The 25,684-nt window shown below is 41.8% G+C and overlaps 1 protein-coding gene across 1 annotated transcript; it reads right to left on the minus strand.

The window, feature by feature from the left end:
* Nucleotides 1-1,952: 1,952 nt before the first annotated feature.
* LOC139563083 (probable G-protein coupled receptor) lies at nt 1,953-22,166 on the minus strand. Its single transcript, XM_071381365.1, has 4 exons — nt 21,685-22,166; nt 18,364-18,738; nt 6,262-6,422; nt 1,953-5,971 (listed from the first exon to the last, which is right to left on the minus strand). The coding sequence occupies exons 2-4, from the start codon at nt 18,606-18,608 to the stop codon at nt 5,061-5,063; spliced, it is 1,317 nt and encodes a 438-aa protein (XP_071237466.1). The 5' UTR covers nt 18,609-18,738; nt 21,685-22,166; the 3' UTR covers nt 1,953-5,060.
* Nucleotides 22,167-25,684: the final 3,518 nt, after the last annotated feature.

Raw genomic sequence — 25,684 nt, forward strand, 5'->3', positions numbered from 1 at the left:
TCACTGTGCTCTGTCATTGATGCTGCCTGGGCCTGTTCATCGCTGTCATGTTCTGCCTCTGTTCTGTCATGCTCTCTCGATGCCTCTGCCTGTTCATTGGCTTCGACTGCATCCTCACAAACGTTAACCCTCTGCTGCGTCTCCCCTGTACTACTTTTCTTCTTAAAGCAAGGAGATATCCGTGGACTTTCTCTTCATTGCCTGCAAATTGACATAGCTACAGTGACTAATCGTAGCTAGTAAGCTAACGCTATACCAGCCCATAACGTCAGCTAGCTAGATGCTCTGGCAGTCCTAAATTCATCAAGTGGTTTGAAAATTGTTCTAGAAAGCTACGATAACTAACTATGCTGCAGAGTAACCTTAAGGCATAAACAAGCTAGCTAAGTCCCCCCAATACCTAATTTAGCTATCTAACTTTGCTAGCTCGTTAACTAACGTAAGCCAGCTAGCTAGATAGGTAATTCGACACCGTCAAAAAACGAACAGTTTGCTGAATACATCATTTTTTTAAACTATAAGTAGTAATGTATGAATTACTTACCCGTTAGCAGTCTGGTGGTCTCAACTCAACTCTGCAGGCAGCTGCCAGCTAAGCTAGCTTCCGATGGTGCCACCAGAGACATGAGGTAGCCTAATGGTTAGAGTGTTGGGCCAGTAACCAAAAGGTTGCTAGATCAAATCCCTGAGATGAAAAAGTAAAAATCTGTTGCTCTGCCCCTGAAAGTGTAAGTTAACCCACTGTTCCTAGGCCATCAATGTAAATAAGAATATATTCTTAACTGACTTGCTTAGCCTCAATAAAAAATACTCTGACCTTGTTTTTGTGTGTGTGTTCAGCAGGTGTGTGTGTATGAATCTGTTAAGGATGCATTTCTGCTGTCACAAGCGAAAGTCTTGCCCTGAATTCCCTCCAAAAACCCAAGATGCTCCAACTTCCGGTCTTTCCTGGGAATTCACATGGCAACCCAGCCAGCTGGCATGAGTGGGCATAGCTGGACCAGGAACTGGAGCTCAATCATATACAGTGCATCTAGCTATTCCACTAATCTGTTTATTTATCTATTCGTTTATCTATCTGTTCGCAGATTCACCTTTTCGTTCGAATCTGGGCCATGGGGACACGAAAGGCTTTTAAAAATGTAGTTCAGAATGTTCTTTTTGTGTTGATCACCCATGTCTGTCTCTATCCCATAATATTATCCCTTAAATCGAATCTCTCTCTGTGCTTTGTGGGAGTTATAGGGCAAAGTCGTCATTTCCCCTCATTTGACACCTTAACTTGAACTGTAAACAGTTTTGTGCTTGCGTTGCATAAAACACAATGGAAGGCTGTACTGTCCTTTCATTGTATGCCAGTCGATAATCTATACACAACGTCTATGAATAAACTTAATGGAACTAGTAATATAAATTGTTTGTCTTTATTAATCTGTGGTTGTATAGAGGGCAATAGTAATGGCGTTTTTTTGTAGGCACTAATGGAGGCTAACTCTGCCATGACTCATTGGTCAAAGCCTATGGTGAAATGAATGTGGGTTTCATTTTTGGGGGGGGGGGGGGGGGGGGTTGGATAAACAACAAAAATAAGTTCTGTGGTAAACACAGGCTTAGGATATCTTATATACATTTTGTTCATCAGCTAATGTCCCTTTTGTTGTTGTTGAAGCATTTATGTAATCAAAACAAGCACATAAATGCTTCATAATTCATAAAAGTCATGTAACTGGCTGATATTATCTCATAGAACAAAACATAAGATCTCCTAAGCCTGTGTTAAACCACATTCATTTCCCCATAGGCTTTGACCAACGAGCCACGGCTAACTCAGCTGGCGAGCTCTACACATGTGAAACAGTTATTAGAGATGACCACTTGAGAGCTGTTAAGCAATGGATTTTTTCCTTATATATGAAGTAAAAGACTTGCTTTTCAGAACAACATAATCATCATTTCTTGCAAACAGCTCCTTCAGAAGTTTATTTGCAGAGTTAAAGCAAAAACAACTAGTCCATATAGAAAGAAATCCCCTTTGATAGGGCGGTCTCTGCCATCACATGTAAAAGGTAGCCTATTGAATGCAATGCAACTTATGATAACATACACTGAGTGTACAAAACATGAGGAACACTTTCCATGACATAGACTGACCAGGTGAATCCAGGTGAAAGCTAAGATCCCTCATTGATCTCACTTATTCAATCCACTTCAGTCAGTATAGATAAATGGGATGAGACAGGTTAAATAAGTATTTTTAAGCCTTGACACAATTGGGACATGGAGTGTGAATGTGTGCCACTCAGAGGGTGAATAGGTAAGACAAAAGATTGAAGTGCCTTTGAATGGGGTATTGTAGTAGGTGCCAGGCGCACCGATTTGAGTGTGTCAAGAACTGCAACGCTGCTGGGTTTTTCATACTCAACAGTTCCCTGTGTGTATCAACTATGGTCCACCACCCAAAGGACATCCATCCAACCTGACCCAACTGTGGGATGCATTGGAGTCTTTGACACCTTGTTGAGTCCATGCCCCAACGAATTGAGGCTGTTCAGGGGGCAAAAATGGGTGCGAATCAATATTTGGAAGGTGTTTCTAATGTTTTGTACACTTAGTGTATAATAACACGTTGTTTTGTAAGAAACAAATTGTCCATAGTTAAGAATATTGCAATTAAACCTCAACTGAGAACCAAATAGTTAAATTATCACATTTGATATTGTGTAATATAAATAATTCAACTGTTACACTTAGAGAGTGTTCAATGTTCACCGTATTGAACATGGAATAAATAATAAATAATTAAAGTTGTTCAGACAGTGTAAATATAGTGTAAATGTAATACAGTGTAAATAACATTATTCAAGTATTAATTTGTATTGTCTCTCAACTCAAACATTGTACTTGTAGTAGTAGTGGTAGTAGAATATACTAGCAGTAATATAGGTGATTGGAATGGTTGGTAGTAGAATTAGTCCCACTATTAGTGGTAGTTGTAGCAAGAAAGAACAAATAATAATTGAGACAACTGTATTTTTCAGGACATAATGCACTTAAGGTATATGCTAAACTCAATCAAATTAATCAAATGGAAACATGAACAGAAACACACTCTACTTGTAGTCCCTTCAAGTGCTGTCTCTGTGTGTTTCTTTTACCCCTTTTTCATGTTATCCAATTGGTAGTTACAGTCCAGTCCCTGAAAATCATGTACGGAAGGTCGAGAGCTGTGCGTCCTCCGAAACACAACCCTGCCAAGCCACACTGCTTCATGACAGAACACCTGCTTAAGGCAGAAGCCAGCCACACCAATGTGTCTGGTACACCTGGTAACCGTGTCAGCGTGCATTGCATCGCCTGGTCACGGCCAGCTGCGACAGAGCCTAGACTCGAACCAGGTTCTCTAGTGGCACAGCTAACACTGCGACGCAGCGCCTTAGACCACTGCGCCACACAGGAGGCCTGTCTCTGTGTGTTTTAAGGGCAGTGTGTAGGGGGCAGTACGGTTGCCTCACTGGACTGACATTGATGTGGTCTCCCACAGGGCACAGATGTCAGTACAACATCTAGTTTTGACTTACATTTAGTTAAGTTGTCAACTAATGTGAATTCAATGTGAAATGAACCAAAAATGCCACCCTGTCATTCATTGGACCAATCAGTTTTCCATGTTGATTCAACGTCATCACATTTAATATTTTGGTTGAAATTACGTGGAAACAACGTTGATTCAGCCATATTTTGCCCAGTAGGCTAATAAAATCTGTTAGTGTTTGCTCCTATGGTCATTGTCAGGCAAGACAATAGGAGTGTCAAGACAGCACAAACAGATCTGGGACTGGGGCCTCGTTTCCCAGTTGCGATGTACGATCAAGCATTATGATGATCGTATCAGATGTATCGCTATTTACAAACCAACGTTTTAATTGCGTTTCCTAAACAATCACGTAAAGAGAACGTTCGCTACGTGCGCCGCTAGACCACGTGCCGATAGTGATAGGATCCAAAGAAAAGCAGCGATGCTCTCGGAATCAGCTTTCTCCATTTAAATCATACCTTAACATTCTAATTATTCCACAATACTGACAACAAATCAGCTACTAGAGAGATATTACCACCCATGACTGTAAATAAGCTATTGAGGCAGCTTATTATGCTTACCCAATAATAATGCACTGAATCACAGATTGTACAAATGTTGTCACACACCATGAAACACATTGAGGCAAAATATAACTAAATTGATCCCGCTGGGCACACACTGATTGAATCAATGTTGTTTCCACATAATTTAAATAAAATTATGTTGAACCATCTGTGCCCAGTGGGATTGAACATTAAATGATTTCAATATGATTGAAATAGGCTATATGGGCCGTTATAGGCTATGTATCTTTTAATGCAGTCATCTCGGTTTTCATTTGAAGCACCGTGTTATCCTTCACTTGTTTGTAAAATGTGCTAATACTTTGGTAACTTTGTATCTGTAGTCAACTTCGTTCTGAAGTTATTGTCAGTCACAGTCAGACAGACAGCCTAACCAAGGGCAAAAAAGCATCCAACGATGCACTTTGGCTCCTCTAAAAGTGGTCTGGATCCCTCGTAGATGTGCAAAGTTTTACTAATGAAGGCTCTGGGAAAAACCTTCGCTACTAATGATACATCGCAAGAAGGTTCTAGCGATGATCTTAACGCTACGAAGGCTCTGGGAAATTACGCCGAGGCTAATTTTGCTGCTCTAGGTCAGTAGTCCTGGGGAAGTTTGCACTGCCATTACAGCAGTCAACTACAGTAAATGCCAGTGGCATACAAATCTAAGAATATTGTTGATTAACTGAAATCCTCAGGTATCTGACCTGGTATCCTGAACCCAGCTGTCTGCCCAGTCTTGTCCAGGCTGTTCCTGCTTCTAGTATTCCTGTGCTACAGCCATTACAGAAGTCAATAAGGTTCCAGTGGCCAGATATAAAGGTGTTTTAACAGTTTTAACTCAGCAGTCAGGGGCTTGTGTCCATACAGTAACAGTATATCACTGGGGTCCAGGTTAATATATCAGGGGCGTTTTAATTGAACTCCTCCGGTATCTGTCCGGGTATCCTGAAGTCAGCTGTCTGCTGCGCTGTCTGGTCCAGGGTGTTCCTGGGACTGGATGTGCAGGCGAAGCTGGCTCTGGTCTCCACCGTACAGCTGGTTCTCTGGAGGAACTGCAGGAAGTTCTCGTGGGCTGAGCCCTCGTGGCCGCTGGACAGGGCCAGCTCGACGGGCCGGGTGGAGTAACAGCGCCGCAGTTTACACAGCTCCTCCCTGATCTGGCGGTTCAGCAGCCCATAAAAAAATGGGTTGACGGTAAAGGAGGAGTACGCCAGCCAGGTGACGGCCTCCTCTAGGTCAGGTGGGACCTTGGGCGGGTTGTTGATAGTCAGGTGCAGGTGGAAGGCGAAGTAAGGCAACCAGCAGAGCAGGAACTGGCCCACAATGACCACCAGGGTGAAGGCAGCCTTGCCCCCACCAAAGGGCCTTTTTTGGTGGAGCCTCCTGGGGGTGTTGCGGGTGGTGATGATAGTGGTCTGGCTGCTGATGGAATCTGAGCGGTGTTTAAGATGGCTGGCAGTCAAGGACGGTAATGGTCCATGCTGTATAGCCGCCAAGCGGGCCACTTTATAGACGTTACAGTATACAGCAAAGATGACTGCAGCGGGCAGGCAGAAACAGGCCACTGTGAAGAGGACAGAGAAGGCCCGGCGGTGGCCGCTGTGGCTCCAGTGGAGAGAGCAGTGGGCGGCGCTGATGGAGCTCAGGCTGCCGTAGCTGGGCCAGCCGAACACAGTGGCCAGCCCCAGGAGGGCTGAGGCTACCCAGACCAGGACCATGACGGCTGTGGCCAGCTTCAGGGTCATCTTTACCTCGTAGCGCATGGGGTGGACAATGTAGTAGTAACGCTCCACGCTGATGGCCGTGATGGTGAAGATGGAGGCTGTAATTCAGATCAAATCAAAGGTTATAAATCGCTACACACAGTACAACAATTAAATGAAAGTGATAAAAAGAAGCAGAAGACAAAAAATTTGAGATTAATATTTGAACATAAAAAAACACTAATCTAAATCAAACAATTGATTGATTAAAGTCATCAGAAATGGCACCCCATCCACTGTATAGTGCACTACTTTTGACCAAAGTCCTGGTGAGTAGTAGTGCACTATATACAGAATAGTGTGCCATTTAGGATGCAGCCCTAAATTGTGTCTGTCCCTTGTACTTTACCTGCGATGAGGAACACGTTGAGGAAGACGTACACCTGGCACTCCAGCACTGTGAACACCACGCTGGCGAAGTACGGCGAGCTGGACACAATTCCCAATGGCATGAGCAGCACGGCACACAGCAGGTCCACCGCACACAGGTGGCACACAAAGGCAAACTTCCTGAATTGAATGATTTTAACTTTATTAATCCCCAGAGAAGAAGCAATATACACCCCAAGTCCCGCTCAGGTAAATTATCAGCATTATCATCATACTGCAGGCCCGTAACAAGTAACCATCATTGATTCTTGTTTTAACCCATGCCCTCAATCAAAGCATCGGCCCCATGGTACAGTTCTAGACAATCTTGTATCTATGCCAATTCAAGTTAGCCCTATGGTATTTTCAAATAAGGGGTTACCAACTAAGCATAGTTCGAGGCATAGGCCTAATGGTTCCGTTCCAGGCAATCCTGTATCTATTACAATTCAAGCCAACGCCATGGTATTTTCTAGTAAGGGGTAAGCTGTTGAACATGGCATGTTTGTAATAGAAATCCCGCCGCACCCTATCCACTGGACTGTTTCATGTAAATGCCAGACGTTTGATTTCTAAAATGTATTTGATTGTAACTCTGGCTTCTCAAACATTCTGGTTATAACTGAATCTTGGCTTCTCAAACATTCTGGTTATAACTGAATCTTGGCTTCTCAAACATTCTGGTTATAACTGACTCTTGGCTTCTCAAACATTCTGGTTATAACTGAATCTTGGCTTCTCAAACATTCTGGTTATAACTGAATCTTGGCTTCTCAAACATTCTGGTTATAACTGACTCTTGGCTTCTCAAACATTCTGGTTATAACTGAATCTTGGCTTCTCAAACATTCTGGTTATAACTGAATCTTGGCTTCTCAAACATTCTGGTTATAACTGAATCTTGGCTAAAGAAGTCCATGCCGGACTCTGATGTGTATCTGACAGGTTATAACATTTTTTAAACCAACTCACACCATCTTTAAATACCTAGAAAAATGGACTCAGTTAGATATTATTCTAACAAATGCCCCTCATTAATTGACAGCAAATGGGATATTTGCCAATGAGTAAACAATTTAAATCTCGCTCAAGCATTATTACAAAGATACATTTTAGGAATTTTAATGAGCTACATTTTTTTGTCTGAGCTGGGGTTGAGTGACTGGGGGGTTGTGTTAACTATTACTGATTTGGATCAGGTCCTTAATTTGTGTATTACCCTGTTTAACAATGTTGCAGATAAATGTGTGCCGTACATAAAACTAAGGGTAAAAGGCCGATGTAATCTTTGGTTTACTCATGAATTGTCTGAGGAATTACAGGAAAGAAATTTAACTTGGGCTAAGACTAGACGGACTGATTCTACATCTGATTGGCATCCTTCAGACATTTCAGAAATAAGTTTCTATCCCTGGTAAAAAAGAAAAGAAAAGCTAAATCAACAAATTTCTTGAATTGTGTTTGAGAGAGTGGTGGTAAACCAGGTAATTTGTGAAAAGTGGTCAAATCTTTGAAACAAAACACCCCCTCCTCGTTGCCCCAGCAGGTTTTGACAGCCTCTGGTCCCATTCTAAACAAAATTACAATTTGTGATGCTCTTAATAATAACCATTGTGCTTCAGCTGGCCACGCGTTTGAAAGGATAATCTCATCCCATAGAGGGAGTCCTTTAGTCACCTCAGACTCACATACTTTATTTTCATTTCTACCCTTTGATGTCTATGATGTACTAAGTGCTTTGCTAAAGATTGATGTTGAAAAAAAACATTAGGTCTGATTCACTTAATCCCTTCTTACTGCAGCTCTTCTGCCCCACATATTGAAGAATCACTGACCTATATTTTTTACTTGACAATTGATTTTGGTGTTATCCCTAAGATCTGGAAAGCGGCACGTCCTCCCCCTACATAAAGGAGGAGATCCTTCTAACCACTGTACAATTTCCAAAATATCTTGCCTTTCCAAAGTTTTAGAATCCCTGAATAACTTTTAGCTAATAACTTTTTAAACTTCTCACTCTATTCTTAACGTGCACCAATCCGGTGTTAGACCTGGACAGAGCACAATTACAGCTGCTACACTTGTTTTAGATGATGTGGTAAATTGCTTGTATCAAAACATTTATTGTGCTGTCTCATTTTTATAGACCTTTCCTAGGCCTTAGATACCACTGACCATCACATTCTTATTCAAAGGTTGACTGAAATAGGCCTGAATCAGGCTTCTTGCAAGTCGTTTGGAAACAATCTGACAGACAGGACTCTGATCTCTGGTGGTGTTAAGTCTAGTTTTCTGAATATTACAAAAGGTGTACCGCAGGGGTCGGTACTAGGATCGGTTCTCTTTACTAGTTACAGTTGAAGTCGGACGTTTACGTACACTTAGTTTGTAATTAAAACTCGTTTTTCAACCACTCCACAAATTTCTTGTTGACAAACTATAGTTTTGGCAAGTCGGTTAGGACATCTACTTTGTGCATGACACAAGTAATTTTGGAAAATTCCAGAAAATTATGTCATGGCTTTAGAAGCTTCTGATAGGCTTATTGACATCATTTGAGTGAGTTGGAGGTGTACCTGTGGATTTATTTCAAGGCCTACCTTCAAACTCAGTGCCTCTTTGCTTGACATCATGGGAAAATTAAAATAAATCAGCCAAGACCTCAGAAAACAAATGTAGACCTCCACAAGTCTGGTTCATCCTTGGGAGCAATTTCCAAACGCCCGAAGGTACTACATTCATCTGTACAAACAATAGTACACAAGTATAAACACCATGGGACCACGCAGCCATCACACCGCTCAGGAAGGAGACGCGTTCTGTCTCCTAGAGATGAACATACTTTGGTGCGAAAAGTGCAAATCAATCCCAGAACAACAGCAAAGGACCTTGTGAAGATGCTAGAGGAAACAGGTACAAAAGTATCTGTATCCACAGTAAAACGAGTCCTATATCGGCATAACCTGAAAGGCCGCTCAGCAAGGAAGAAGCCACTGCTCCAAAACTGTCATAAAAAAGACAGACTACGGTTTGCAACTGCACATGGGGACAAAGATCATACTTTTTGGAGAAATGTCCTCTGGTCTAATGAAACAAAAATACAACTGTTTGTCCATAATGACCAACGTTATGTTTGGAGGAAAAAGGGGGAGGCTTGCCTCAATTACATAGACAATTTGTGGCAGAACTGAAAACATGTGTGTGAGCAAGGAGGCCTACAAACCTGACTGATTTACACCAGCTCTGTCAGGAGGAATGGGCGAAAATTAACCCAACTTATTGTGGGAAGCTTGTGGAAGGCTATCTATTCTGACATTTCACATTCTTAATATAAAATGGTGATCCTAACTGACCTAAGACAGGGAAGTTTTACTGGGATTAAATGTCAGGAATTGTGAAAAACTGAGTTTAAATGTATTTGGCTAAGGTGTATATAACCTTTGAACTTCAACTGTAAATAATGTTGGTCTGTCTGTTAAAACGTGTTATGTATGTCATTGCCCCAAATGTTGAACAGGCTATTTTAGACCTGCCATTTGTTTTATAACTCGTGACAGTTTTAATACTCACCACTGTATCCTGCATCAAAAGTTTGGCTGGTCCTCATTAAAGTCCTGTCGATCAATTCGTTGCTCCCTTTTTGTTTACAAACTCCTTCTACACAAGCTTCCAACTTACCTAACTTCATTGCTAGCGTATAACAGAATGAGATACCAAACCCATTCACAGTGTTGGTTAACTCTTCAGATTCCTCGGGTATCCACGGAATTAGGTAAATCCTTTTTTAATTTCATGCCCTACATTTTGGGGATCACTTACAAAATGCATTACATTTGGATTCCCTGGTGCCACTAGAGCGTTTTAAAACCCTGATGTTAAAATTGTTCACCAAGGTCGGCAATTGTTTTGATTGATTTAGCAACTTGTTTATTATGGCTGTGATGTTTGTGATGTTCAAATGTAAGATACTGTCACGTTCTGACCATAGTTCTTTTGTATTTTCTTTGTTTTAGTGTTGGTCAGGACGTGAGCTGAGTGGGCATTCTATGTTGTGTGTCTAGTTTCCTGTTTCTGTGTTTGGCCTGATATGGTTCTCAATCAGAGGCAGGTGTTAGTCGTTATTTAGGTAGCCTGTTTTCTGTTGATTTGTGGGTGGTTGTCTTCAGTCTTTGTGTGTCTGCACCAGATAGAACTGTTTCGGTTTTCACGTTTGTTGTTTTGTATTTGGAAGTGTTCAGTTTATTGTCTTTTATTAAACATTATGGACACTTACCACGCTGCGCTTTGGTCCTCTCCTTCTTCCACAGAAGAAAACCGTTACAGATACTTCTTGATGTATCTTGTTATATACAGTGGCAAGAAAAAGCATGTGAACCCTTTGGAATTACCTGCATTTCTGCATTAATTTGACATAAAATTTGATTGGATCTTCATCTAAGTCACAACAATAGACAAACACAGTGTGTTTAAACTAATAACACACAAATTATTGTATTTTTCTTGTCTATATTGAATACATCATTTAAACATTCACAGTGTAATTTGGAAAAAGTAGTTTGAAAAAAAACACAAGGCTAATGACTTCTCCAAAAGCTAATTGGAGTCAGGAGTCAGCTACCCTGGAGTCCAATCAATGAGACGAGATTGAAGATTTTGGCTAAAGCAGCACTGCCCCATAAAAAACATTAACAAAATGTTTGTTTGCTATTCACAAGAAGCATTGCCTGATGTGAACCATGCCTTGAACAAAAGAGATCTCAGAAGACCTACGATTAAGAATTGTTTCCTTGCATAAAACTGGAAAGGGTTACAAAAGTATCTCTAAAAGTCAGTGCAATGTAAGACAAATTGTCTATAGATGGAGAAATCTCAGCACTGTTGCCACTCTCCATAGGAGTGGCCGTCCTACAAAGATGACTGCAAGAGCGCAGAATGCTCAATGAGGTTACGAAGAATCCTGGAGTGTCAGCTAAAGACTTACAGAAAGATTTGGAAGATGCTAACTTCTCTATTGATGAGTCTACAATATGTAAAACACTAAGCAAGAATTGTGTTCATGGGAGAACACCATGGAAGAAGCCTCTGCTGTCCAAAAAAAACCATTGCATTGTCTGAAGTTCGCAAAAGAGCACCTGGATGTTCCACAGCACTAATGGCAAAATATTCTGTGGACAGATGAAACTACAGTTGTGTTGTTTGAAAGGAACACACAACATTATGTGTGGAGAAAAAAAGGCACAGCACACCAACATCCAAACCTCATCCCAACTGTAAAGTATGGTGGAGGGAGCATCATTGTTTGGGGCTGCTTTGCTGCCTCAGGGCCTGGACAGCTTGCTATCATCGACGGAAAAATGAATTTATTTAAGTTTATCAAGACATTTTGCAGAAGAATGTAAGGCGATCTGTCCGCCAACTGAAGCTCAACAGAAGTTAGGTGATGCAACAGGACAACAACCCAAAAAACAGAAGTAAATCAACAGAACGGCTTCAACAGAAGAAAATATGCCTTCTGGAGTGGCCCAGTCAGTCCTGACCTCAACCCGATTGAGATGCTGTGGCCTGACCTCAAGAGAGCGGTTCACACCAGATATCCCAAGAATATTGTCGAACAGAAACAGTTTTGTAAAAAGGAATTGTCCAAAATTCCTCCTAACCGTTGTGCAGGTCTGTTCCGCAACTATAGAAAATGTTTGGTTGAAGTTATTGCTGCCAAAGGAGGGTCAACCTGTTATTAAATCCAAGGGTTCACATACTTTTTCCAACCTGCACTGTGAATGTTTACCTGGTGTGTTCAATAAAGACATGAAAAATTACAATTGTCTGTGTGTTATTAATTTAAGCAGACTGTGTTTGTCTATTGTTGTGACTTAGATGAAGATCAGATAACATTTTATGACTAATTTATGCAGAAATCCAGGAAATTCTAAAGGGTTCACATACTTTTTCTTCCCACTGTATATATACAGTACCAGTCAAAAGTTTGGACACACCTACTCATTCAAGGGTTTTTCTTTATTTTTACTTTTACTTTTTTCTAGTGAAGACATCAGAACTATGAAGTAACACATATGGAATCATGTAGTAACCAAAAAAGTGTTAAACAAATCAAAATATATTTAATATTTGAGATTTTTCAAAGTAGCCACACTTTACCTTGATGACAGCTTTGCACACTCTTAGCATTCTCTCAACCAGCTTCACCTGGAATGCTTTTCCAACAATCTTTAAGGACTTCCCACAAATGCTGAGCATTTGTTGAATGCTTTCCTTCGCTCTGCGGTTCAACTCATCTCAAACCATCTCAATTTGGTTGAGGTCAGGAGATTGTGGAGGCCAGGTCATCAGATGCAGCACTCCATCACTCTCCTTCTTGGTCAAAAAGTCCTTACACAGCCTGAGGTTGTGTTGGGTCATTGTCCTAAATGAGAGTCCCACTAAGCGCAAAACAGATGGGATGGCGTTTCGCTGCAGTATGCTGTGGTAGCCATGCAGGTTAAGTGTGCCTTGAATTCTAAATAAATCACTGACAGTGTCACCAGCAAATCACCCTCACACCATCACACCTCCTCCTCCAAGCTTCATGGTGGGAAGCACACATGCCGAGATCATCCATTCACCTACTCTGCGTCTCACAAAGACACAGCGGTTGGGTCCAAAAATCTCACATTTGGAATCAGACCAAAGGACAGATTTCCACCGGTCTAATGTCCATTACTCGTGTTTCTTCGCCAAAGCAAGTCTCTTCTTCCTATTGGTGCCCTTTAGTAGTGGTTTCTTTGCAGCAATTCAACCATGAAGGCCTGATTCATGTAGTCTTCTCTGAACAGTTGATGTTGAGATGTGTCTATTACTTGAACTCCGTGAAGCATTTATTTGGGCTGCAATTTCTGAGGCTGGTAACTCTAATGAATTTATCCTCTGAGCAGAGGTAACACTGGGTCTTTCATTCCTGTGGCAGTCCTCATGAGAGTCAGTTTCATCATAGCGCTTGATGATTTTTACGACTGCACTCAAAGACACTCAAAGTTCTTGAAATTTTACGCATTGACTGACCTTCAAGTCTTAAAGTAATGATGGACTGTCATTTCTCTTTGCTTATTTGAGCTGTTCATGCCATAATATGGACTTGATATTTTACCAAATAGGGCTATATTCTGTATACCAACCCTAACTTTTCACATTAATAACCTCTACAGGATCATTGTCCCCCTGCGGGACGGTTGAGTTACGTGCGCTAATGTGATTAGGACATAGACATATCTGATATGGGAAGAAAGCTTAAATTCTTGTTAATCTAACTGCACTGTCCAATTTACAGTAGCTATTACAGTGAAATAATACCATGCTATTGTATAAGGAGAGTGCACAGTTATGTACTTGAAAATGTATCAATAAACCAATTGGGCACATTTGGGCCGAAGTGATACAGCATTTTGAACTGTACATGGTCTAAAACTTTGCACATACACTGCTTCCATCTGATGGCCAAAATCTAAATTGCGCCTAAAGTGCAATAATACATTGTGGCCTTTCTCTTGTGTTTCAAAGATGATGGGCAGATTAGATCTTTTACCAGATCTAATGTGTTATGTTCTCCTACATTAATTTCACATTTCCACAAACTTCAAAATGTTTCCTTTCAAATGGTATTAAGAATATGCATTTCTTTGATTCAGGTCCTGAGCTACAGGGAGTTATATTTGGGTATGCCATTTTAAGGTAAAATTGAAAAAAACATCCGATCCTTGAGAGGTTTTTAATAGCCTGTTTAAATGTCAAACGTCAATTAGTGACAGACTCATTACTTCCAAAGCAAAGTACATTTTTTGGCTCCTCGTCCTCAGCTAAAGAAGGTTGTAGCGCAGCCTCTGAATGTCATAGAGACAAACCAAATATATCCCATTTGCATCAGAGTTGTGACTTTCCCCTGCGTCTTACAGCTTGTTTTTAGCGTAAAGCATTGCGGACTTAAGTGTTGTTATAGATCGCTTAATACAATCAGGTCCATTAAATTTGTTTTCAAAATCTTAAGTTAACAAGGGGTAGGCCAATGCTTTCTTTAACAAAAGCCATAGTACCCTCACATACCTCCTCAACTCAAGCCCTGGTTTTGACTTAACACACCAAGCTCTTCACTGACACTGATATATTTAAGGAGTGCATGATGACTGAAGGAATTGGCTGACCAAATCTATGGATAGTAGACTATAATGTTGTCTGTCAAACAGGAAGGTCTACCTCTTATTTATTGAATAGGAAGAAATCGGCTCCAACACAAAGCCCTCCTGTTGTTAGTAGCCTACATTAACATTCAAATGAAGAATGTTTAAATGAATTAGGTGTTCGCAAATTAGCCTACTTTCAGCACCCATGTGCTGTCCATCGCCACGGCTGCCACTTCATAGTAATGTATGCAGATTACTCGAATATGGGTTATTGTGAGGTCAATAATAACTCTGATAAATTGCTTCATTATGGGCAATGAAACATTGTTTTTATTAAAATCAATTATAGCAATAGCAACCTTACCTCCGGTCCTCCTTCTCATTTATACAGCTTAACAAGATATCAGTAGGCCTAGTCTGTGCGCACAGATATTGCATTTTTGGACAAATTGACTTGCGTCCTAAAGTGCCACCGTACAGAGCACAGTCATTGGTTAGGCAGCACAAAAGGGTTTACACCAGCAAGAGCAGGGCAGGCTGGGGCTCATGATTGGGAACGCCTGTCCATTGCTGTGTGTGATGTACTGTAGTCTAGTTTTATATACACCATCCCAGCAGGGCAAAATCTTGGAAATATAACTTTGCCATGTGCTTCTCCAAGCATACTCTTCATATAGCCTTGGCCTAAGCCTATTTTATAGGCCAGCCTTTCTCAAACTTTTTGTGCCAGGGACACCATAGAGGTGTCAAGGTGTTTTCAACAGCTAGTCTGTTGCGATATTTAGATTTTGTTGCAGCAAGAGAGGAGACACTGGTCTCACATAAGTAGGTAGAATGAAGGGGGATTTATGTCTTCACTGCCATCTTGTAGAGTTGCGGGTATTCTCCGCTGCTGAACAGCCAGAATGTGGACAGACACATCTCATTAAAATGAGCGTGCAGGCCTTGGTCACAGGACAGATCCAATAGTTTATCATTAAGAACCGGTGATAAGCTGTGACATGCTGACTAGACCGAGCAAGCGCATGCGCCATAACTTGATATTGCTAGCTAGTTTGTCCTGCGATATAATGTATTTCATTTTGTTTAACTAGGCAAGTCAGTTAAGAACAAATTCTTATTTACAATGATGGCCTACCCTGGCCAAACCATAACCCGGATGACGCTGGGCCAATTGTGCACCACCCTATGGGACTCCCAATCACGTCCGGTTGCGACACAGCCTGGAATCGAACCAGGGTCTGTAGTGATGCCTCTAGCACTGAGATGCAGTGCCTTAGAGCGCTTGTTCAATTGGGAGCCCCATATAAACATTGGGTTGTTATTTTACCTGAAATGCACAAGGTCCTTTTTCTGGACCTTTGTAGAATTTAGACCCAAAATCATGTGTTCTCTACTCCGCCAATTAATCTACAGATATCAGTATTTTTCCTTCTTCTTCTTCCTCTTCTTCCGTGGACTTTATATGGCGGTTGGCAACCAACTTTAAGGTGCATTACCACCACCAACTAGACTGGAGTGTGGACCTCAGTTCATCCTTCAATCCCCCATGTGGGTATATGGTCCTAAAAACCAATGATGAGATGGGAAAGGTGGGACTTGCAGCTTGTCAAGCATCTACATTTGTTTTGCAATGCTCGTGCATGCAACGCGGGCGGTGTGGTCAGCATGTCTCTTCAGTACTGGTGAACAGATTATGCATCCACTGCTTTCCCGGGTGTGGATCAGATTGTGAGTGGAAGTAGTCCTCGAATTTGAGCCGAGTTTTGCTTAGATGTGTCCCCATCAATTTACACATGTGATCCGTATCCACATCACCCACGTCAGCCAGAGTTGAGAATAGGGGGAACATATAAAAAATGCCTCTATACACTCGGTCTCTCCAGGCGCCCAGGTTTTTCTTGAAATCGCATTTTGAAATCATTTTTTTAATTTGCTTGGGAAATGTCACTTGCGTGTTCCTGCATGGATAGGTTGAGCAGCTGTCTCGTCGGTAGGCCTACAGATCCTGATACAATGGTCCCATTGTAATCCATGTCCCTTTATGTACTCATTCAGAAAATTGAATATTTCACCTGCAGGGTTATTTTGAGGCAACTCTTTGCAACAATGAAATTATTCATACATGTAGCGAATATATACAAGAAGCGTTCATTTCAAATGTCAGTCGTCTCATCTAATTGGATTGCAAAGTGTGGGCTCTGTCTAAAACCTGCATGTGATTCAATATCATCTGCCATATCCTGGATTCTACGTGTGACAGTGTCATTGGAAAGTGGGATTACACTGATCTTTGTAGCAGCAGTTGGGTCTAAAACCTTTTGGCAAGGATCCACGACTGAGGGCATGACCATCTTTTCAAAGGAGCCTGGAAAATGTTATGAGAGAGGAAGTATGACGCCTTCAGTAAACTCTCATTGTCTGTGAAATTATTGTGCAGCATTTTTGTTTGGTTGGACTTCTCTTTTTTGTAAAAAAAAAAAAATAAATCTGGTTAATGCTTGAGATGTGGATACTTTGTTTCTAAATGGCTGCAGAGTTTCTATAACTTCATAGCATTGTTACTGAGGCAAGTCTGATATATCACACAGACTGGTTTTGGCAGGCAGGTCTCATTTGAAAAAAATCCAGAGAGAAAGAGAGCATGCAGGCTGCACAGCAGGGTTAGCTTGTGTGTGTGTGTTTTTGGTGTAGCTATACTTAGTCATGTCAACACAATTTCCTTACTGTGTCATGCATAGTTCAGCGCATTGGGCAAGTATTTATTTGAGTCAAATATGCTGCAGACCACAACAACACAAAAAAAAACATAATATTCAAGACAAATATGCTGCAGACCTGCAGGCATTCCTCCACAGAACTGCGCTGAGGTTTGAGAAAGGCTGGTATAGGCTATAGATAAGGCAGAGAATCAGGGATGAGGGGCATCATTGGGCACACATGAAATACTATAATAAGCAACTAACTCTCAAACCCTGAGCAATATGACATGTAATCTATTACAAATGACATGACCCTCCCTTGGACAGAAAAAATAATAAATATTAAACCCTCCCCCTGACTGAAATTGAAAAAGCATGACCCTCCCCCATTTTCCTCAGGGTAACTATTGTGTACATTGTACCTCTCCCTTAGCCTATTTAATTAGGCTGAGGAGATGCACTTACTATACTATAGTCATATTTTTTTACCTCTTGAGATGGTAAAACGTGTGCTTTTTATAACAGAATGTTAAAATGAGGTGAAATCAAAAGTTGTTTATTTACTCACCATCACAATTTAAATTATAGCACTGCCGATGTTTTGGCTCGGTGGCCCCAAAAATGATCTACAGTCATTTAAGAAGTCGAATTAGGAACCACTTTGGCCACGCATGTCATAGCCATGCATTTCTGGAATATTGTCAGGCATTACAAGCATTTCAGCAAAGATACAAATGCATGTACATGTATTTGAAATACATTTTACGTGATGTTAAATATATTGAAATGTATTTTTTTCTGTATGTGTTCATTAGAACAAATTGAACTTTAGCACTGATGTCTGGTGAAACAAGTACAATAGATATAGATATATATTCCAGAAGATACAACTCAATTATTTAATAGTATACGCAATAGAAACAAGGAGATTGTGCATACATTATCAGTGCATTAGAAAGTCATAGGGGACCCAAGTTCATTTTATGATGTACAGTGTATCTGTTTTCAGGTATTTATAATCTGGTGTATTTTTTACCAGCCTGCCGGCCAAAACAAGATGGCCGCAATGGAAGTAAGTTGCTAAACTGTTTTGTGTTATTCTTGTTGATTACACATTGCATTCACTTGTGTGTTATCCTTGATGATTATCAATTGTGGTTGAATTATGTTTTTAAATGGTCAAATAAATCAAATCAAAAAGTACCAAAGTACCTGAGGTGCGGGGCTTTGACCACGACCACCAGCACGGCTGTGTTAGCCAGCAGCGCCACCACGTTCAGGGTCACCATGAAGAATATCCCTGACAGGTCCTTGAAGCGTGTCTGGGAGTTGGGCAATGTGCCCAGCTGTTTGCTAGGGGCTGAAGGGAGGGGCGCCCCCAGCCCCCACCACCACAGGCTCTCATTGGCTGTCGCATCATTGAGGTCAGGGGTCAGAGGTGAACCAGAGTGTTCCATAGTTCACAATGAGAGTTCCAGAACAGACATAACGAGTGTTCCATTAGGCCTAGAATCCCCCATCTTTCACTGGTGTGGTGAGCCAGAGGATTCCTTCTGCTTAAGAATCAAACGGTTAAACTATGTTTACCTGTTGGAAGAAAAAGGAAGACTTCATCAATGGACTGGGTGTGTTTTTGGGGATACTTTTGTATTGACAGTAAATCATCATAAGCCAAGTTCTGTAGGCCATTTCACCTTGAAATACACATTGGCAAAAACAACACAAACACTGACATCATAATTCACCATTGCAAGAGAATGATGAGATTATCTCTGCATGCTAAACCCTGTTCCGTTTTCATTATTGCAATGTCCCACTTAATACTGTCAAGGGATAATAACAACTATTTAACATCAAATCCACAACGGAAGTGACATTTTTCTATTGTTTAGGAATATAACTTGCTTTCATTTTGTAGACACTTCACTGTAGGCCTATCCCTTGTGTTCACAAATATCCATAGATTTAACCCCTCTGTGTTGATACTGCACATTAGTTTCAACACAGTTGATTGACACAGGTGTCTACTACTATCTACCCTAAATCTATAGAAAAGGACATCTGTAACATTTCCCTTTGGATTGTGGGACTATTTATAAAAGAAAGGATGCTCTCTCTCGCCCCCCCCCCCCACCCCCCTCTCTCTCTCTCTCTCTGTAAGAGGATAGGAGGATAGGGACCTGATCAATAGGAATAATTCATGGTGGAGAGGACACTCTCTCCCTCTCTCTTTTCTCCTCCATCCTTCTATCGTTCCCTAACCTTTTGAAATGGAAGATAATGAGCTTGCTTGTTTTAGCCATGCAGCTGCGGGGGACTGGCACTGTTGATTAGTATGTGCCCAGTGTCACCCTGACTGCGTAGGGCCATCAAAGACACACACAACCTCTTACCAGAACAGACTTGATCTCCATCTCTATCAAATACAATATAGTTCAATGAACACTGTGTTCAGCTTTCGGTAACAACAATGCACGACATAGGCCTCATCACATTAACATTTCACTTGCCCCTGTTAATCAGAACTGTATGTGCATATTGAGTGCCTTCTTATGTACTGTAGCTGTGCATCTAAACCTTTTAAAGGTGTGTCATATGTCAGAGGGACAGTGATATCAAGTGTGTGGGTGACTTTAAAGCAACTTTATCCCCACACACATGGCTCACATATTATGCTCTGCTCCCCTTCATGTGTGTGCCATGAAGATAAGAGGGACACAACCACAAAAAACCCAACCTTCAATGTATTGCTGTTCCTGTTTGTTTCACACACACACACACACACACACACACACACACACACACACACACACACACACACACACACACACACACACACACACACACACACACACACACACACACACACACACACACACACACGCGCACACACACACACCCACACACCCACGCACGCACGCACGCACGCACGCACGCACACACACACACACACACACACACACACACACACACACACACACACACACACACACACACACACACACACACACACACACACACACACACACACACACACACCTGAATCACGGCTGTGCAAGGAGCATCATCAGTTTCCCAGAACCTATGACTATGCATGCTGTTCTGTTGTGTCCTATTTCCATGTGCTTGCTGGTAGACTAGTCCTGCTCTACTGACGCTCTCTCCCTCTGTAATCGGCTCTGGTGGCCGTCCGGCGGATTGGCAAGCCATGTTAGTAATGAGATTTATCCACAGTACAAAAAGGACGAGTCAGTGCATGTACGTTCTTGTGTGCGTTATGTAAGGATGTCCCCGTTTTCATCCTGTCCTAGTATCAAGCCTACATACAGCATTTGGCATCTCCTTTAAAGGCATAGGTTGGGCTTCTGAACTGGCCATTTTAAGCCATGCAATAGCATTTGGTTCAATATCACTTCTTTCTCAGCAAGATTACTTTTATAAAAGTCTATTATAAGTATTTTGTCCGGCAAAATGTATGGTTTTCTTAAATGTCTAGCCCAGGACAATTGAAAAAGGACTGTCAGTTTCAGGAGACCAAGAGGGTATTATGTACTTGAATGAGTGATCTAGTACAATTTGATTGAAATGAAAACATATGCCACAAATAAATTACACCTCTTTATGTGAGACATCCTCTTGATGATCAGCATACAACAACCTCTTAAAGGTTAACAACTGTTAGATTCTGGGTTAAACTTGGAACATTGTTATACTCAGAAGTATAGTATATGAGGAGTGATAGAGACTGGTTTTTACATCAGAAGTTAATGGTTATCTGTAGGAGCCAGATGGCTTTGGTATGTGTTGGGTGGACGGGAGGAAGACAGGATTGCTATAGGGGATACAGGTGGAGATCTTTGGATTAGGCATCAAGGGGGTTGAGGTCAAGTCAGATCCCCTTAAGGGAGAAACAATGGTTTATTACCCTATCACTTCGTCTTCCTGTCAAACCATAAAATATGTAAGGATTGGAGAGAAGGAGGAGTGCCTAAATTGGAGTATATATATTTGTGGTGGTGGAAACATGTTTTGTCTATTGCAGCTGTATTGACCCTCTGGTTAAACTTGGTTAAGCTTTCATAATGTCCGTTGAGTTTTTTACTCTGGGAATTAGAACCTAACACTGATCTCCAGCTAAATAATAGGCTACCCAAGCTTATTTCAACATGTACGCTATCTTATCTTATTTCAACATGTACGCTATCTTATCTTATTTCAACATGTACGCTATCTTATCTTATTTCAACATGTACGATATCTTATCTTATTTCAACATGTACGCTATCTTATCTTATTTCAACATGTACGCTATCTTATCTTATTTCAACATGTACGCTATCTTATCGTATTTCAACATGTATATCTAAAATCTAATTACACAATAAGTGTTATCAACATAGGCACCACTATAAAGTGACAACAGTATTTATTTCAGGCACGAAATCTAGTTGGTTAACCTGGACTTGCTTACACACACAGGAAAGATATTTTTTTTTAAATGATTCAAATCAATGTTTTTATTATTAAACTCACCTGACATGAATTGTGAGCGGATGTTTATCATAAAAACATAAAATCCCGCCGTCCAACTTCCACTCCTCTTGAGTTATGTAGGGTTAACTACGTGGATGGTCCAGGGGGTTTTCTGTTCCCAGGTGGACTGGAATTCCATTATGTATCTTATGTATCCAGGCCTGCCATAAGGCTCTGAAGTCTGGGTCGGGGCCAACAGATGCTAAGACAACAGGTGTACCCTCCCTAACCCACCAGACCTCTTTCAGTACCCATCAACCTCGAGATCTGACACCAGGGACGGCTCACTAAAGTTGGGCACTCTGCTCCTTCTGCCCCCCCTTTTCCAGGTCCTTGATTGATAAGTATCCCTGATGGACGGATGTCCTGCGGGAAGGACTCCTGGGTAGGACTGGTGAAGGTGTCAGAGGAGAGGAGCGATAGACTGATAGGTGATGTGCAGACTAGGGGACTCAGAAACAGCACAGCTGGCTGGCTAGATGGGGGAAGGGCAAGGCACCGGTCAACGTTAGAATCACATCATCAACAGAGGATCATTGGTGAGGATGCTTTTGTGAAACTACGCCCACCCTCATTGTCCCGCCCACACTCTCTTTCTCTCATCTCTCAGTCAGTATATGGCTGTGACTGTCACACATTGAATGCTATGCATCAGCCTAAACACACACTTCTCTGTCCTCCTCCTGTCCATCCAGGACTTCCCTGGGTCCTAAGAGTACACACACACGCACACACACACACACACACAGTTAAGGGTTCAACATGCTTTATTTTATTTGGATAAACAGTTGCAAGAAGTCATTTAATAGCATCAGTGAAAACCAAACTGAAAATTGTGAGATGAGTGGGAATTGGAAAGACATTTATTTAACAGGCACAATCCTTATAGTACAATGTGTTTTTAAGGCTACTATGTGAGTGAATATATCACAAATAAAATCTATAATATATATAATCTACAGTACTCTTAAATCATTCCTAGGACCATGCCTCAGGACTACCTGTCCTGACGGCTCCTTGCTGTCCCCAGTCCACCTGGCCGTGTTGCTGCTCAGTTTCAACTGTTCTGCCTGCGGCTATGGAACCCTGACCTGTTCACTGGATGTGCTACCTGTTCCAGACCTGCTGTTTTCAACTCTCTAGAGACAGCAGGAGCGGTAGAGATACTCTGAATGATCGGCTATGAAAAGCCAAATGACATTTACTCCTGAGGTGCTGACCTGTTGCACCCTCGACAACCACTGTGATTATTATTATTTGACCCTGCTGGTCATCTATGAACATTTGAACATCTTGGCCATGTTCTGTTATAATCTCCACCCGGCACAGCCAGAAGAGAACTGGCCACACCTCATAGCCTGGTTCCTCTCTAGGTTTCTTCCTAGATTATGGCCTTTATAGGGAGTTTTTCCTAGCAACAATGCTTCTACACCTGCATTGCTTGCTGTTTGGGGTTTGAGGCTGGGTTTCTGTACAGCACTTTGTGACATCAGCTGATGTAAGAAGGGCTTTATAAATACATTTGATTGATTGAATGATTGATTCAAATTTGCTCCTTAATGATTTGTTATTTAAAAAAATATATATATATTATTTCGTCCCCAGGACTGAGTGGTGCCTTGGAGAAGTTCAATCCCACAGTCATAGGGTCGGTGCGGTGGAAGCGAAGTGGCCTGGGCCTTACTGAACACTTCCCGGAGGTCCTGGCAACTTCCGAGCCCCCAGGAAGACAAGGTGGAACCTTGGGCTGGCGAGTGAAATCGAATCTCCTGTCCTTCCTTCGTTCCCGTAGTCGCCCATCGATCCGAATGGTCAAGGTGAATGAGAACTAAACACTAAATGAGAAACGCCCGACAGGTGCCCGACTCTCCATCGAATCGTTCCGGGGGAGGTAAGCGGGTGGCCGGGGAGGCGGCGCTGCTAACAGCCAGGTTACTGAGGGGCTGGGAGGTTACCGTCGTGGTAGGCTGCCTAACAGACAACCCGCGGAATTGCTCCAGCAATGTGTTCAACGCTCGGTCATGGCGTTCTGCTAAGGTCTGGAACCCTTCCATCAGACCACGATGCATCTCCTCGTGCTCTCCAATGGTGGCTCCTTGGGAGGAGATGGCATTGTGGAGCTGATCCAAGTCTGCTGGGTCAGTCATGGCCAGTTCGTACTGTCAAGGCTCAGGAGAAGTCCCAGATGCAGACAGTGTCGAAGTAACACAAGTTTATTACTAGAACAGGGGGCAGGCAAAATGACAGTTCAAGGGCAGGCAGAGGTCGGTAATCCAGATCAGAGTCCAAAAGGTACAGAACGGAAGGCAGTCCCAGGGCCAGGGCAGGCAGAGGTCAATAGTCCAGTGTGATATGACAAGGTACAGAACGACAGGCAGGCTCAGGGTCAGGGCAGGCAGAAATGGTCAAAACCGGGAAAACTAGAAAACAGGAACTTGAAACAGACAGGCGCAAGGAGAAAAACGCTGGTAGGCTTGACAAACTAAATGAACTGGCAACAGACAAACAGAGAACACAGGTATATATACACTGAAGATAATTGGGAAGATGGGCGACACCTGGAGGGGGGTGGAGACAAGCACAAAGAGAGGTGAAACAGATCAGAGTGTGGCATACACCTGTTGTATTCGGTGCATGTTACAAATAAAATTTGATTTGATTTGATAGTCAAAATCCTTCTGATCAAAAGTGACATCCTAAACTGCTACATACTGACATCAGTTGGAGGAACAAAACACTGCATTTACAGTACTTGCAATGTCAACAATTGTGTGATTCTAACCTGGTATATGGTTATGTTTTAACGGATCCCAAGTCAACAGTTTGTCTTCATTATTCAACTTTGTTCTGACGGCAGCTCAGATCACACTGTAATCCTCACCAAATGTTATCCTCACTTGCTGTGGAAAATAATTTAAACATGTATTATCAATATATTTTATAATTTGAAATGAAAAAAGGCTTTAATATGCGGTCTCCGAAAGAGGTGCCGGTTTAGTATAGGTACAACTGCCCCAGAGTCCCAGTAAGAGGACTGATAATGACCAGCAGGAGACAGGGATCAAATCCACACTTAATTTCACACCCAAGACAGGCACACAACACACACATTTACAGAGGAGGGAACTAATGGTAATGGATTATATGAAAGAAGATAATTAAGAGCATTTTACACAGTGGTAATAAGGTGAAAGCAATGTGCTATGATAACAGTAGTGTACATATATTAGGGTTGGGCGGTATCCAGATTTGAAACCTTCATATTGTGCCTGTGCCATTCCGGGATATTCAGTATTACACATAGTGTACACAAGGGCCACCAATTTTTTTTCAAACAAAAGAAAAGCCCAAAAAACATAACTTACCAGAATGCTAACAAAATGCTAACAAGTACTAAATAATTTCTCGTACCGAATGCTAGGTAAATGCTCATAAAGTTATGCAAGTATCTCAAAACGCAGTTTGTGGCATGCACAAAACAGATATTATCTTAATCTAGGAGGGGATGATCTCTGCTGCTGTTACCAGGAAGCTTGATCTTGCAAGCTAACGTTAGCTACTTAGCAAGTTAGCAAAACCCAGCTGGAGAGAATTGATTTGGCACATCTTAGATAGTTAACTTAATAGTTATAAGATATGTAGCTGGCAAGCATTAGCAGTGAATTTCATACAAGTGTAACTTGATCGCCTCACTTAAGTTGTGCTGCAGAAATTACTCACCTCACGAAGCTACCATTTTGCTCCTTGTGCCTCTTTGTAAACAAACACACGTGACTGGCTCAAACCTGTGAGAATCGAAGTTGGAGACGAGAAGCAGGTACAGGGAGAGTATTTAATGAACAACGGACATGAAACAGGACAGGAACAGCATCTGGACAGGGGCAAAAAAACAACATCAATGCTCACACAGGGAATAACGTGAGGAGCAGACAGATAAAGAGGGGGAAATCAACAAAGTAATGGAGTCCAGGTGAGTCCAATATTGTGCAGCGGTGCGTAA

Source organism: Salvelinus alpinus, chromosome 2, assembly GCF_045679555.1.
Source record: "Salvelinus alpinus chromosome 2, SLU_Salpinus.1, whole genome shotgun sequence".
Classification (NCBI taxonomy): Eukaryota; Metazoa; Chordata; class Actinopteri; order Salmoniformes; family Salmonidae; genus Salvelinus; species Salvelinus alpinus.